This window comes from Lolium rigidum, chromosome 4 (genome assembly GCF_022539505.1).
Source record: "Lolium rigidum isolate FL_2022 chromosome 4, APGP_CSIRO_Lrig_0.1, whole genome shotgun sequence".
Taxonomy (NCBI): Eukaryota; Viridiplantae; Streptophyta; class Magnoliopsida; order Poales; family Poaceae; genus Lolium; species Lolium rigidum.
Window position 1 is genome coordinate 28,473,575 of NC_061511.1, and position 13,430 is coordinate 28,487,004.

The window sequence follows — 13,430 nt, forward strand, 5'->3', positions numbered from 1 at the left end:
CTCATCGAACTCGGCCTTGATCCTCGCCCAATACTTCCCGCCTTTTTGGTTGGCGCCGATGATGGAGTCATGGCTCACCGTCGCCCACGACTCGCACGGACAAAGATCTTCCGGAACCGTCCACTTCGGGCCTCGTGTGCCCGACGCCTTCTTCTTCTTCTTCTTCGTCCTCACGCCGTCCGCGTCTACCTCCACGAGATCATCGTCACCGGCACCCTCGTCGTCCTCTTCCTCGCCGCCCTCTTCCTCGCCGCCCTCTTCGTCCTCAACGTCGTCCTCCTCGTCATCCTCCACCCTGTCCTCTTCCTCGTCGTCCTCCTCCTCAACCCCGTCGTCCTCCTCAGCACCGGCGCCGTCGTATTCGAGCGGACCCCTGCGGCCGGTGAAAGGGCCACCGTCCGGACCGGGTCCTGGCTCGCGTTGCTCGTACGCCGGGGAGTAGAGGTTGTTGGGGTTGAAGCCGCCGTGCGGCAGCGCATCCTGGTAGTGCGGCGACAAGTTAGGCGTCACGCACCCGGGAGTGGCGGAGGGGCCGTCGTTGTAGAAGGCGGCTTGCGACGGAGAGAAGACTCCCGGAACGTACACCGGCACGTTCGTACTATATGGGCTCGCGTTGGTGGCGGCGATACACCCGGCGATTATGCGGCCGGTGGCGGCGCGCCGCCGAGCCTTCTTCTCCGGCTCCGCCGCCCTCCGTCCTTTCCGCTCCGCCGTCGATAGCTTCCGGCGCGGGCAATCTTGCCGCCATTCATCTTCGGTCATGCTTTCGGGCTTCTTCTTCGCGGCCGGCGCCTTCCGCGGCTTCGCGAACGGCGCTTTCGCCCCTATCGTCGCATTGCCCGGCGGCTTCTTGGCCGCTTTCTTCGCCATCTTTTTGGGGGGCTGTCGGCGGCGCCATGGAATGGGGAGAGGGTAGCGGCGGCGGCGGGTGCACGGCGGGAGGGAGAAAGAAATCGGCGGGATATGAGAAATGAATCGGCGGCGGGATATGTTTTGGGAGGCCCGTGCGCGGCGGTATAGGCGCGATTTGGCGGGAGCGGCGGGATTTGGCGGGAGTGTGAGACGAATTTTCCCTCGTGCCGCGACGGGTCGGGCCCGCGTCGGTTGGCCTCGCTTTCGTTGTGTCCGGCGTCCCCGGTGCGTCCCCCGTGGGACGGGGACGGGCTCGGGCGCCGGACACCGTATCGGGCGCGCCGGACAAAAAAGGGCTTTGGGGGACGCGGCTGGAACGCTTTTGTCCGGCGCGCCCCAAATCCCTTTGGGGGACGGTTTGGGGGACGCGACTGGAGATGCTCTAATTAGCTTTGGGGGACGCGACTGGACGACTTTTTTCCCCATTTCTTGTCCGCGGCTCATTTGGGGGACGCGACTGGAGATGCTCTAAGTGTCCTAGCACATCCTCCATCTTGTGCAACATTCCAAATCCCCAAATTCAAAACCCAGATTCCCCAAATTCTCTATGGTATGACTTGCCGAGGAAGGTATAGGCTGGGCAACTTGTGCACTAGCAATATTCAACGCAAGAGAAAGTCTGAGATCGGGATCCGCATGTGCGTGCGCATGGTCAGATCCCCATTCCCCAGAGGTGGAGGAGGAGGGGCTCCACATGGCAACAGCTCAGAGCTCACGCACGGCGCAGGCTGACAGCGCATCATTAAACAATCATCAGTGGCATCGTCTCTGATCTCGGCAGACACGCACGCTCAGACACGTTCGGTTCTGCATAACGAAAAGGTTAGCAGAGACCTGCTGTAATTAACAACGATACGTGGGAGAGAGGTGGATGGATGTTAAAGCTGCCATGGCTGCTTCACCACTCGTGCAATGCCTCCTTTATTTTACACCTCCATGCCTGCGTCAAATCCATGGAAATCTAATTCGCTATGTGAACCCACCAAGAACCATGAGTGGTATGTGTTTTTTCAAACCTTAAACAAGAAGATGCAAAGTTGCAAGCCATATACTTCCTTCAAATCTATAGGGAAGGATTGCCAAAAACACCACAAAAATATCTTAGATGAAGCAAAACATTTCGTCTGCATTGCTTGACTATATGAGAAACGATCAAATGGTAGTCAATTAGTCATGCATTTAGACAAATAATGTATCTCTCATTGGGGTCTTGTCAATGAAAGTTTTCGCCCAACAAAGCCATTTTTCTTCAATGTTGCTATCAACACGACATTTTTAGTACGATATATATATTCAACCATTCATTGCTAAGGCATTGCTGCGTACAGAAATCAAACACCAAAGATTGTATTTGAAGTAGTTCCGTTCGTTGTTTCTTCAAATGGTATCGTCCTCAAGCATCATGTAGTGCCCGTATAATTAGAGATAGACGAGGATCCTCTTGTATCCAAAGTCTCTAGGCGTCTTGCCGTCCAAATGATGTATCTCCATATATACCCCCACGAGGGTCATTACAATAAACACGAAACAATCATAGAGATGATTCATCTACTTTGACAATGTTATGCGTGATTTGATCATTCAAAAAATGATATATTGGTATGTGCTTTTCAGAACCTTAAACAAGAAAATGCGAAGTTGCAAGCCATACTACCTTCAAATTGACAAAAGATTTTTTCCAAAAAAATAGGGTTGGTAAAAACACAACATAACATGATGAATTTTCTAGCCCATCAGAATTTTTCCAAAGGTTTGACAGTGGATACAAAATATCTATGGAGTTGAATGCAAAATGTCTCATGGAAACTATTTTTAATGCGATAACTAGAACAACCTGTACAAAAAAAATTCCTAAAATCAAAATTTTATATAAAACCTTGAAATTCATTTGAAGATGTCTGGAATCGGGTTGCAGTGCAAGGGATTTCCTCCTAATTTTATGTGGATAGAAGTCTGTTCCAAATGTTATGCATAACCTTAAACAAGAAAATGGTATCGATATGTCGTTTTCATAACCTTAAACAAGAAAATGCAAAGTTACAAGCCATACTACTACCTTCAAACTGACAAATATATTTTAAAAATAGGGTTGGCAAAAACACAACTATAACATGTTGAATTCCCTAACCCATCGGAACTTTTTCAAAGGTTTGACACTGGACAAAAAAATATCTTCGAGCTGAATGAAGAATGGGCATGAAAAGTATTTCTTATGTGATAACTAGAACAACCCGTCGAAAAAAAATCCTCAAGATCAAAATTTATATAAAATCTTGAAATTCATTTGAATTCAAACCACACTCAGAAGATGTCTGGAATCGGATTGCGGTATTTTATGTGGATTGAAGTCTGTTTGAAATGTTATGCATAACTCCATCATTCAGAAAATGATATTGTGATGTCGTTTTCACAACCTAAACAAGAAAATACAAACTTGTAAGTCATAATGCTTTGAAACTGACAAAACGTATTTTTTTTAAAATAGGGTTGGTGAAAACATCACCGTAACATGGTGAATGCCTAACCCATCGGAATTTTTCAAAGGTTGCACACTGGATGAATCCCTAACCCATCGGCATTTTTCAAAGGTTTGACATTGAATGAAAAATAAATTTTGCTATTGAATGCAAAGTGGCCCATGGAAAGTATTTCTAGTACTACTATGATAATTAGAATAACCCGTACAAAAAATCCAGAAAATCAAAATTCTAAAGAAAATCTTGAAATTCATTTTAATCAAACGGCACTCACAAGTCACATCGATGTCTAGATTCCCAATACTCACATCTTGCCTGCGTAGCTGTGCAGGTAACATTTGATTTCAAGACGAGCCACCAGCAGCAGCAATAGCAGCAGGCCCGAGAGAGCAGAGGTGAATGAACTCGATGGATGGATGTGAAATGAGAGGAGCTTTGTTGTCAGGCTGGGATGAAACCGAGAAAAGAAAAGTACGGCAGGCAGGCAAAGGAGAGGGCAAAAGAATCAGTGCTCAAATCACATCCAACCGTCCCTTTCCCTCACTTGTCACCACCTCCTGTCACGTTCACCACTACACCACTCTTCCTCCCTCCCCACGAAGGAGGGGTGAGAGCTGAAAAATCGAAGGTGGGTCTCACAAGGGGGACAAGCCCACGAAACTGTAATAAATGCTCACATCTCAGATATTGGACCTGTAGTGGTTTCAAAATAAGATAAATCACAGTTTTAAAAAAGATAAAATCATGTGAAAATCTCCAATCGAATACCGTACTATACCAGTTTTAGTACCAAAATAAATTCTCATTATGGCAAATTTAGACTTGGCTTGGTCCAGTTTGGCACCACAGGAAATTCATACACGTTGTCATATTTGGTCTAGATACGGATATATTTAGACATATTTTATTGTGCAAGTTTACTTATTCTAGAAACTATGTCACTTAGTTTGAAACGGAAGAAGTAGCACTCCCTCCAATTTAAAAGAATTTCTCAAATATAAATGGAAAAAATCTATTTTCAACTTTACATTTGTAGAGGTTCGGCGAAATGAACCCTGATAGAGAGAACGACGACGAGGACGGTAGAGAGAACTAGAGAGATAAGGCCAGGCCGATCAGGCTTATCCCCTCCTCCTGGCTGCAGCGTGGATAGCAGCATTTTCTGAAGAACAGAGGTACGGCCAACACAGTCAGTGAGTGTAGCAATTTAGGATTTAATTTTTTCTCTCCAGAAAACATCTCCAGGATTCAATTTAGACTCGAATTCGTAAGTTCAGAGTACAAACGATAGGGATCTGAACTTCAGGGTTCATTTCGTAGAACTCTACGAATTCAGGGTCGAAAATAAACTTTTTCCAATATAGATATGTCAAGACATACTTTAGTGTGTAGATATATCTATTTATTGGCGGACGAAGCGGTAAAATCTAACCAAAGTTGTTACACCCCTAATTTTAAATGGAGGAATTTGTAAAAATATGGCACAGTAGAATATACTCCGTATTGCATGACTGAATCTTGTCACACAAGGCAAACACGTCCATCACATCAGAGAATCCTAAGCTACACACGCCTCACTGAGCAAGCAGGATTAATCAGTCATCACTAATCAACCGCAAGTGGCCGCATCTTGACTAAATCACTCGCGCCACCGCTCGCCTAGACGCATTAGATACAAGATATAATGCTGTTGCAATCCCTGGCTTCTCCGGGCTTTGACGGTGCCCGCATCGCTGTGTGGGGCCGCCACCGACGGCCCTTTCCTTTTTTCTTTCTTTCTTCATTCGCATCTCATCTCCCCCTGATCCCTTCGCCCCGCACCATAGTTTAGAGAGAGAGGGCCGGAGCCCGCACTGTAGCTGAGAGAGAGAGAGGGCCGGAGCCGGAGCATAGCCGTCCACCTCGCCAGAGCCGGCGACGCCGTGGCTCTGCGCGGCGGAGCAAGCGACGGCGAACGAGCGACCGGCGAGCAAAATACCGAGGGTGGGGTTTGCAGGGTTCGTCGCCGCCGGAGTTTTTTAGGTAGGTTTGTTTCCAAAATCCCCTAATACTCAGGTCGCGCACAGCTCCACAACGAAAATTCGCATTCTCTCCTCTGCCCTTTCTTCTCTCCAGCGAAATCGGCGACTAGGGAGGCGACGGAGGCCCCTTGGCCCTAGCCGCCGAAGGTTTTTCTCCCTCCGTTCGCCACTCCGGTGACGCGAGAGAGGGGGAACCCGGCGCTTCGTTATTGGCGTACATGTAGGTAGGCGTAGGGATAGCCGGCTATGTCTTCGAGGGGCGTTCTCCCGATGAGGATGGCGACGCCGCGTCTTCGATTAAGCTGGCCTAGGCTTCTTACCCTCCTTTGGCATGCTTTTCATGGCGGCGCGGGAACGCCAGTGGTCTTCGTTTCTGACTGTTTGCTCGGGGCGTTTCCGGTGGTGGTCGGTATGGTTGCGTTACCGACCTGTAGATGGAAGTTACTTTACCAGGTTTCACCGCCGCCGTGCTTCCGTCGTCGCTACATATGATACCAGTTGCTCTCTGCTAATGGGCGCTGCCCCCGCCGCCAACTTTGGTTGCAGCTGAGTCCGGCGAGTCCCTGAATCCCCCTTTCACGAGCCCTTTATCCCTGACCACGCGTCCACCTAGATGGATGCCGCCGTCTGCAGCGGTGTCCACAGCAGGTAAACGCCACCGATCCTGCCCGTTGGCTGCCGTCCAATGTGGTCGTTCCTTCATGCCCTGACCCGTGTCCGTTCGAGCAGCAGAAGGTTCATTTGATGGGTTGCCCTTCTTCTATTCTCTTCCCTTCTCCACGTATTTGGAAAGGTAATGTTCTCCTGCTCCTTTTTGTTGACGCTCTGCAGATTCTGCTCTATGATGTTTTTTTAGGTTGAACCGCCCATGTGTATAAGCTTAAAAGATTCCAAATACATCTCATTTAGTTTCCAACCTGCTGGCTTAGATAAGTCTTATACTTTTTTATTAGATTGTTTCTTAATTCAGAATCAGAGAGAGTTCTGTTTGTTGTTCTTCATTTTAGAACTGTGAATCCACGTATCCAAACAAAAATCACAGAATTTGTTCTGACAAGAATGATACTAGCGCTTTCTTCTTAAATTTGCCATGTTTATTATATAGGGTAATTTGAACTTGGGCATGCTATTCATTTTCCCACTCCTTATTGAGGCGGTGGCAGCCGACAACTTGGTGTTCCATGTAGATATGACATCTAGGTATCTAGAAGTAACTGTTCCGGTTCACATATTTTAAGCTATTAAAAAAACTCCCAAGAGTTGTTGCTTCATGATATTCAGTTTTTGGCACTTTTAGGAATAGTGCTTCAGAATGACAACTGCTGCTCATAAGATATAGCTTTTGCCTTTTCCCAATTCCGTGGAGCACCATTTATTTTTGCAAATTAGATTTTTTACAGTCTGTTTTATCTATATCGCTTATTAGTAGTGCCTAACTTTTATTTACATCGCCTATTTTTATTGTTGAGTTCTAGAAGAGGGTGCTGCCAAAGGGAAGTCTTGGCAGGTCGACTGATTGGCATGTGTTTGTGTTGCAACTTTGTATATTGTTGAGTTTCAGAAGAGGGGGCTGCCACTGGGAGGGCTTGGCAGGGATCTTACATGCTGCTCTGGTTGGGTCATGGTGGAAGTCGACTCGGACAGGCAGTTTTTAAACATAAGGCACAACTACCCAGCTTTAAATTAATAAAGCCCCTAACGGCCAAGTTTGTTACTCAATAATTGCAGTATTTCATCTGAGTTGCCAAATGTAGTTGCTGATCCCTTGACCTGTTCTTTGGTTCGTGAATTCATGGTTGATTGTCTGAGCCAAGATGCAATGCTTGATTTGTAAAATTGAATCTTATAGTAATTTTGTGTAAAAGAAATTCCAAAGACTAACAACCGTACATAAAAGATTATCATTGATATTTGAGATTTGTGGAAGTTAGATAATTAGGCTTGAAATCTTAAATGTTAGAAAGTTTAGTGTTTAATCTTATTGAAACTTACTCAAATATTCTATATTTGGATTTTATTTAGAGTAATTCTCAGCCAAGATTTTGGGGGATACAACGAATTCGTAAAGATGTTCTTCCAAATATAGCATGCTGGCAGGGTCATAATTCTCTTGGTTAAGCATATGGCCTTTCATTTCAAAAGGTAAATATTCTTTGGTTCATGAGATGAAATATTTTTGTGTTTCTTGCATGATGCATGAGTTCCTCTGTTTTGGTAGTTGTTGGATCAAGTGTTAGCATTTGGAGACATTAGCTGACATTCATAGAAAGGAAACGTAGTTTAGTTACATTTGTTGTTGTACTAGAGCATCCCAACAGTGGGTGCGCTCTTGGGGACAAAAGCACCAACATGAAGCAAGCGTTCAGTTCTAAAGCACCGAGCTGTGATTTCAGGGTGCTTTTCCTCTGATATTTTCTTTTGGCTGTCACATAATCAACTGGATTGTTATGCAATAAAATGTTACTGAAACGACGCGAGCAAAAGTCTGCAAGCATAATCGTTCCTAAGCATACACTTACCTTCTGATTTTATACTCCTTAGGGGGTAGGACCTAGCAGGCTTAACTCACCTCAATCCCGCTCCCTGTTACATTATCTGTAATGGGATTATCTAATGGATCGTACACTATCGCAATGTGTTTCCATCTTGTTACTGGTATTGTAGTTTGGCTAGCTGCCAGTTCTTTCATGGTCCTGACATTCTCTCATTCAAATGTAGGACTAATTATAGGTTGTAAGTTTACACACAAATTTAGAATGTTACATAATTATGCTGTGAAAGCTTTAGTTTCTCTTCCAGTTTTGAAGGACCACTTCCCTCATTTTTTTCTAAAAAGGTTCTATGTTTGCTACAGGTTAACATATCTGTTAACATTCATTGTTTTGAGTTCAGGCAATTAAAATTTATCTGTGGCTGGCCGGCTGCTACTAGGTGTTATGTACTTTAATGATAACTGTTGGTTTAATATCATTACCCTTCACCTGCAGCATGCTAGCATATTAAACCTGGCACCTACATTACCTGCTATATTGAATTGTTGACTGATGATAGATGGTTTAAGAGCAGTTGTTATCATTTGGTTGCAGCCACTACATGTGTTAGGCCTTGAATTGAGATGACCTACATATTGTGAAAGCCCGCTTAATTTTTAGGTTTCTCTAAGTCTTTTGACAATTCAGTGCAAATTCTGGTGTAGCTTTTACACATATGTACATATGGTAATTGAGGTATGTTGATTAAAAATTTCTTCGTGTCAAGTAGAAGAAGAAGATTTATCACCGAATCATACTAAATAGAGCGCCTAAGTATCTGTTTGGAAAATTTGGGCATCCAAAGACGAAGGAAAAATTATTAACAAATTTTAAAATAGTTGCTAAGTACGAGGGCAGTGTTATTTTTCTGCTGCATTATTTACCGTAGTTGGTACTCTACCTAAAGGCCTCCATGTGTCACTGATCTTGACGTGCACAGGTACAATTTAGTCTAGCCTCTTCAACTTTTGATTAATAATTTCTTTTTATAGAACAAGTTCATAACTAAATTTAGCTTTGGAGTATTACTTACACTATTGCTTGCATGTGACCTCTTCATGTTAGCCTATATTATCATGCAACCTGTTCTTGCAAAGGCAGGATAAGGGTATTTATATTTTTTAGAAAGCATGGTGTAAGTTGTTGCCAAGGCTACAAGACAATTTTTAGTTTAAAATATGCATTATTAGACTAATCTGCTCTAGACACTGCAAACTTTTTCTCTGTGAAGCCAGCAAAGCAGGACATATCTTGGAGCAGCAGGCAACTGTCTTAGCTGCAATAACTTTTCTACGCCTTGATAAGGATTAAAGATCATACCAATAAATGATATTACTTCCGGAAGCCAGTGTAGTCTGATGAGGTGATATATAGTTCAGGTCAGGATGCCAGAAAAAGGTTTTGCCTAGCTCGCAATGTTGCAAATCTGTCCTGTTTCGGTGGTTCACTTTCACCAGAAGTAAAATAACTAGATAACCTCCTCAGTGCTCAATCACATTTGGTCAAACTTAATGAATTGGAGGGGAGGACACTCTACCATGCTACTGTAATATAGGTTCTGTAGTGCACCATATGTTTTTCACTTGCTTTAAGTGTTGGGCTTGTGAACGCATTTGTGGAATAATCACCCATGAATTTTGTTTTAGTGAATCAGTATAGACAAACTGGATGCGAAAGTGAATGACTTCGTCAATTGAGGAGCTTTTACATGTTCATTCAGTCAGGACAGTTTTTCATGGTTATTTTTCCGAGAAAGATGTTAGTATGTTTTTTTTAGTCTACACTGCCTTCAGTAATAGCGATAACAATGTGGTCAATTGAGAGACAATCTTGGTATCTCTATGTGATCACTTAACATGTGTGATCCTTTGCAACGATTCTTTTTCATATGGATGACATTTGTCTGATATATTTTCTAGCTGTATCAGTTCTGGTATTTAACTAACGAGCTTTTTCATGGAGAGAACATTCAAAGCATCTGAAACCAGTATCATGAAATCAGGAATTCAGCAGATGATACAAAGTTCATTTGGCTCATACTAAGTTACATTCAATTTCTTGCTTCTGTAGCTGGTTTGAAGTCCTGGTTGTTTGTTCCATATTTCATAATACCCTTATGCTTATAAAACTCGAGATATGGGTGTATATGTCTCAGTCATAAGCATGTAACCTGACGTTCATGTTTGAACACTATAATATGTCTATCGTTTGCTTATACCCTTCGTGTAATTACAACACCTATATTGCTGATGCAGCATATCCATGTTCGTTGGTTTTGAACAGTATCCTATCAATCGTAGAGTGATCCTCTTGATTAAGCTTATACACAGAGTGGTCTCTAGGATCAACATTAAACGACAATTCTGAAGCCGGCCGTTGATCACCTCTTCATGGGTACCATCGATGATTTCAGGGGTTTGTACTGCGAAGTGTCTTTTGTAGGCATGCCGCTGAGCCAAAATACAATGTAGGTAATAGTTACTCATTCTTATGTCATGGTGGCTTTTGTTTGTTTGAGCTTCGTGTTATCTTGATTATCGTTCCACGCTATCGTTACCAGACTTGCTCCATATCTGACCGGTGGTTTGGTTATAGTTTGCCTTTGACCTGAAAATTTAAGTTGTCCTTGGTTACAACTTTGTAGAGGTAGAAGTGTTTTGTTGGGATTATCTGCTCCAAACAGCAAATAGAGCCCCGCAACACTAAAACAGAAGAGATCTAAAGGAACAAAATGTGTTAAGGCCTGAAACAATGTGGCGGCACTACAATGCAAAGCTACCACTCTTGCGAAGGCAAACACGAACGCTATATAGGCGGAAAGCTACCACTCTTGCGAAGGCAAACACAAACGCTATATAGGCGGCGCGGCGAAGCGCGCATGTTCATCTAGTCCATCTATAACCTCCACCGCTTCGTGGGCGGCACCGCGCGCGAGAGCGAGACACTCTCTCGCTGGCCATCCTCTCCACTAGCTCGCGGCGGGATGAAGCAGCCGGCGGCGAGCCCGGGGCGGACGGAGAAGCAGCAGCAGCTGCCGGCGCCGCCGGGGCTGGCGCGGCTGCTGCTCAGCAAGAGCCGGCGCGGGGGGCGGTCCCGGCGCGCGCCGGCCACGTCGCCCATGTTCGTGTCCCGGGGCCGGAGCCGCGCGGCCGCGGGGGCGGACGGGGAGCCGTCGTCGCCCAAGGTGACGTGCATTGGGCAGGTGCGGATGCGCAAGGGGAAGAAGGGCGGCAAGAAGGTGGCGGCGGGGAGTGGGGCGCCGGCCAGGGCGTCCACGCCGGAGAAGGCCAGGGGGTACTGCCGGTGCCTCAAGAAGGCGTTCCTCTGCGGCGGGCTGTTCGGGTTCGACCGGGGCGGGCGGAAGCATAAGGCGCCGTCGCCGGTGTCGGAGCGGAGCCGCCGGTCGCCGTGGGTGTTCAGCAGCAGGGACGTGGCCGTCGCCGCCGCGCCCAAGCAGCCGGATCCGAGAAGCGAGCTCGCCCAGGAGGAGGAGGACGATGAAGAGATGGGTGTGGGAGTCGGTGTCTTCTGCTCGGTGGAGCAAGACGAGGCGGAGGAGCGGGGGATCAACAACGGTGGCAAGAAGGAAGACAAAGAGGCAGACGAGGCGGCGGAGCTCGTGTCGACGGCGACCGCGACGCCGCCCAAGAACGCGCTCCTCCTGATGCGCTGCCGGTCGGCGCCGCAGAACCGCACGTCCCCGCTCACCGCCCGGTTCGCCGCCGCCAACGCGCCTTCGCCGGTCCAGGAAACGGTCGATTTCGCGGTGGAGATCACCCCGACGGCGTCAGCTCGGGCGTCTCCCTCTCCGCGCAAGCCTGAGATGGTGGCGGTGGAAACGGACGACGAGAAGTGGCAAGATATGCTCTCGAGCGTCGCGCAGGAGCAAGAACAACAAGAGGCGCGTGCAGAACAAGAGGAGCAAAGCGACGACTACGACGAGGAAGAAGAGGCAGAGGAGCTGAGGTGCTCGTCGGCGCGGCCGCTGGTGCTGCCGAGATGCAAGTCGGAGCCGGCAACAACCGCAGCGGCGAAGATGGCGGCCGGGATCGGCTCCGAAGCAGCGCCCTCTGGGTGCTTCTGGGCTCACGGCGGGGGCAGCGGCCGCCGGAGGCACGCGCCGCCGCTGTCGCCGGTGTCCGCCGCTCCGCTGGCCTTGACCGGTCACTGAGTAGGTGGGGACCCAGGCTGTTCCCCGTATACTAGTAAGGTTTTCCTTTTGTGTTGCTGTCGCTGTCGATTAATTAATGAGGTTTAGACTGTAGTAAGATGTAATTTCCTGTGGGTAGATGCAATCTCCTTGCCCTGCCTCTGGGCAAAGATGCTTGTAGAAAAAGGTTTCAATCACGCTGTAAATCCTTCTCCTGTCGCCATTACTAGTACCGTATGAACTATTTTATCTTAATTCAACCATCTGTAGCACCAGTACAGTACAGTTATACGAGTAATCTGGTACAGTACATGTACTACTGCATAAGTACTTTGCAAGATTTGAAAGTGCCATGAATGAGATTGTCCAAGATTTGAAAGTGCCATGAATGAGATTGTCCTAGGCAATTAACAAAAAAACGAACTTGCACACCCTGCCTGCTTCATTTCACTCATGTGTGTCACTCTCCAGCACAGCTGAAATTAACTCGTGTACTGCAACTGTACCGCCGTGAGAAATTAGTAGTAACCGTGTCCATGTTTGAGCAGCAAAAAGACGTTGTTTGTGCCAAGGAGATTCCGAGCAGCAATCACTTTCATGCCCCTGTTTGCAGCAGCCAGCCATCTCGTATTCGTGATAGCTACAGCTCCTAGATAAGGTAAAAACATGGTGACCGTGACCTTCTGCTCCAGCTACATTACATGATCTCCCAAAAAAAAACCTCTTGTACATTGCACAAGAAATATATGCTTTGGACTAACCAATGTAAGAACAGAATCAGAAAGATAAATAGGAGGTTTGACTTGCAAGCACGATGGAAGAATCTACTTAACACTCAGCAGACCGACCATGCGTCGTGGACACGTGGATGGAGGGTGCACAAGTTGACCTGCAGGCCAGTGAGTGCAAAGGAGGCAGCATAGCTTACAAGATTGATCCCTTTTTAGACAGTTGATTAGTAGAGTAATCAGTATCGTACGTCCTAGTATATCAGCATAAGAGGCAAGTCATTGCTGTCATCTCGAGATCTACAAGTGTTGGTCATGCTCAAACATGTATATACATATATTTTTCAGATTTGGGAGAGATGCTTCACGAAGTATCACTTCATACCAGCACGGCAGCACCAATCCACATAGAACAATGGAGTGATACATATCAACTTTCTCGAAAAGGGACTGGTGATTTTTAACGAAAATTCCGTCTTTGCACTAAACGGAAATGGTGATTTTGTGTTTCTGATGTAGTGGTAGATGAATTAATTTGCTCCTTCCGATATATAATAAGTGTCATTGATTTAGTACAAAGTTGTTCTTTTGTACGACTAAATCAGCTACAC

General features: G+C 46.3%; 1 protein-coding gene and 1 long non-coding RNA gene across 2 annotated transcripts; both read left to right on the top strand.

Moving 5' to 3' along the window:
- The first annotated feature begins 6,139 nt into the window (after positions 1–6,139).
- Positions 6,140–7,322, top strand: LOC124706080. The gene is made up of 2 exons (XR_007004276.1): positions 6,140–6,203; positions 6,516–7,322. It is a non-coding gene; the product is annotated as an uncharacterized LOC124706080 (long non-coding RNA).
- A 3,602-nt stretch (positions 7,323–10,924) lies between these two features.
- Positions 10,925–12,346, top strand: LOC124706083. The gene has a single exon (XM_047237741.1). The coding sequence runs from the start codon at positions 10,925–10,927 to the stop codon at positions 12,110–12,112; it is 1,188 nt and encodes a 395-aa protein (XP_047093697.1). The 3' UTR covers positions 12,113–12,346.
- Positions 12,347–13,430: the final 1,084 nt, after the last annotated feature.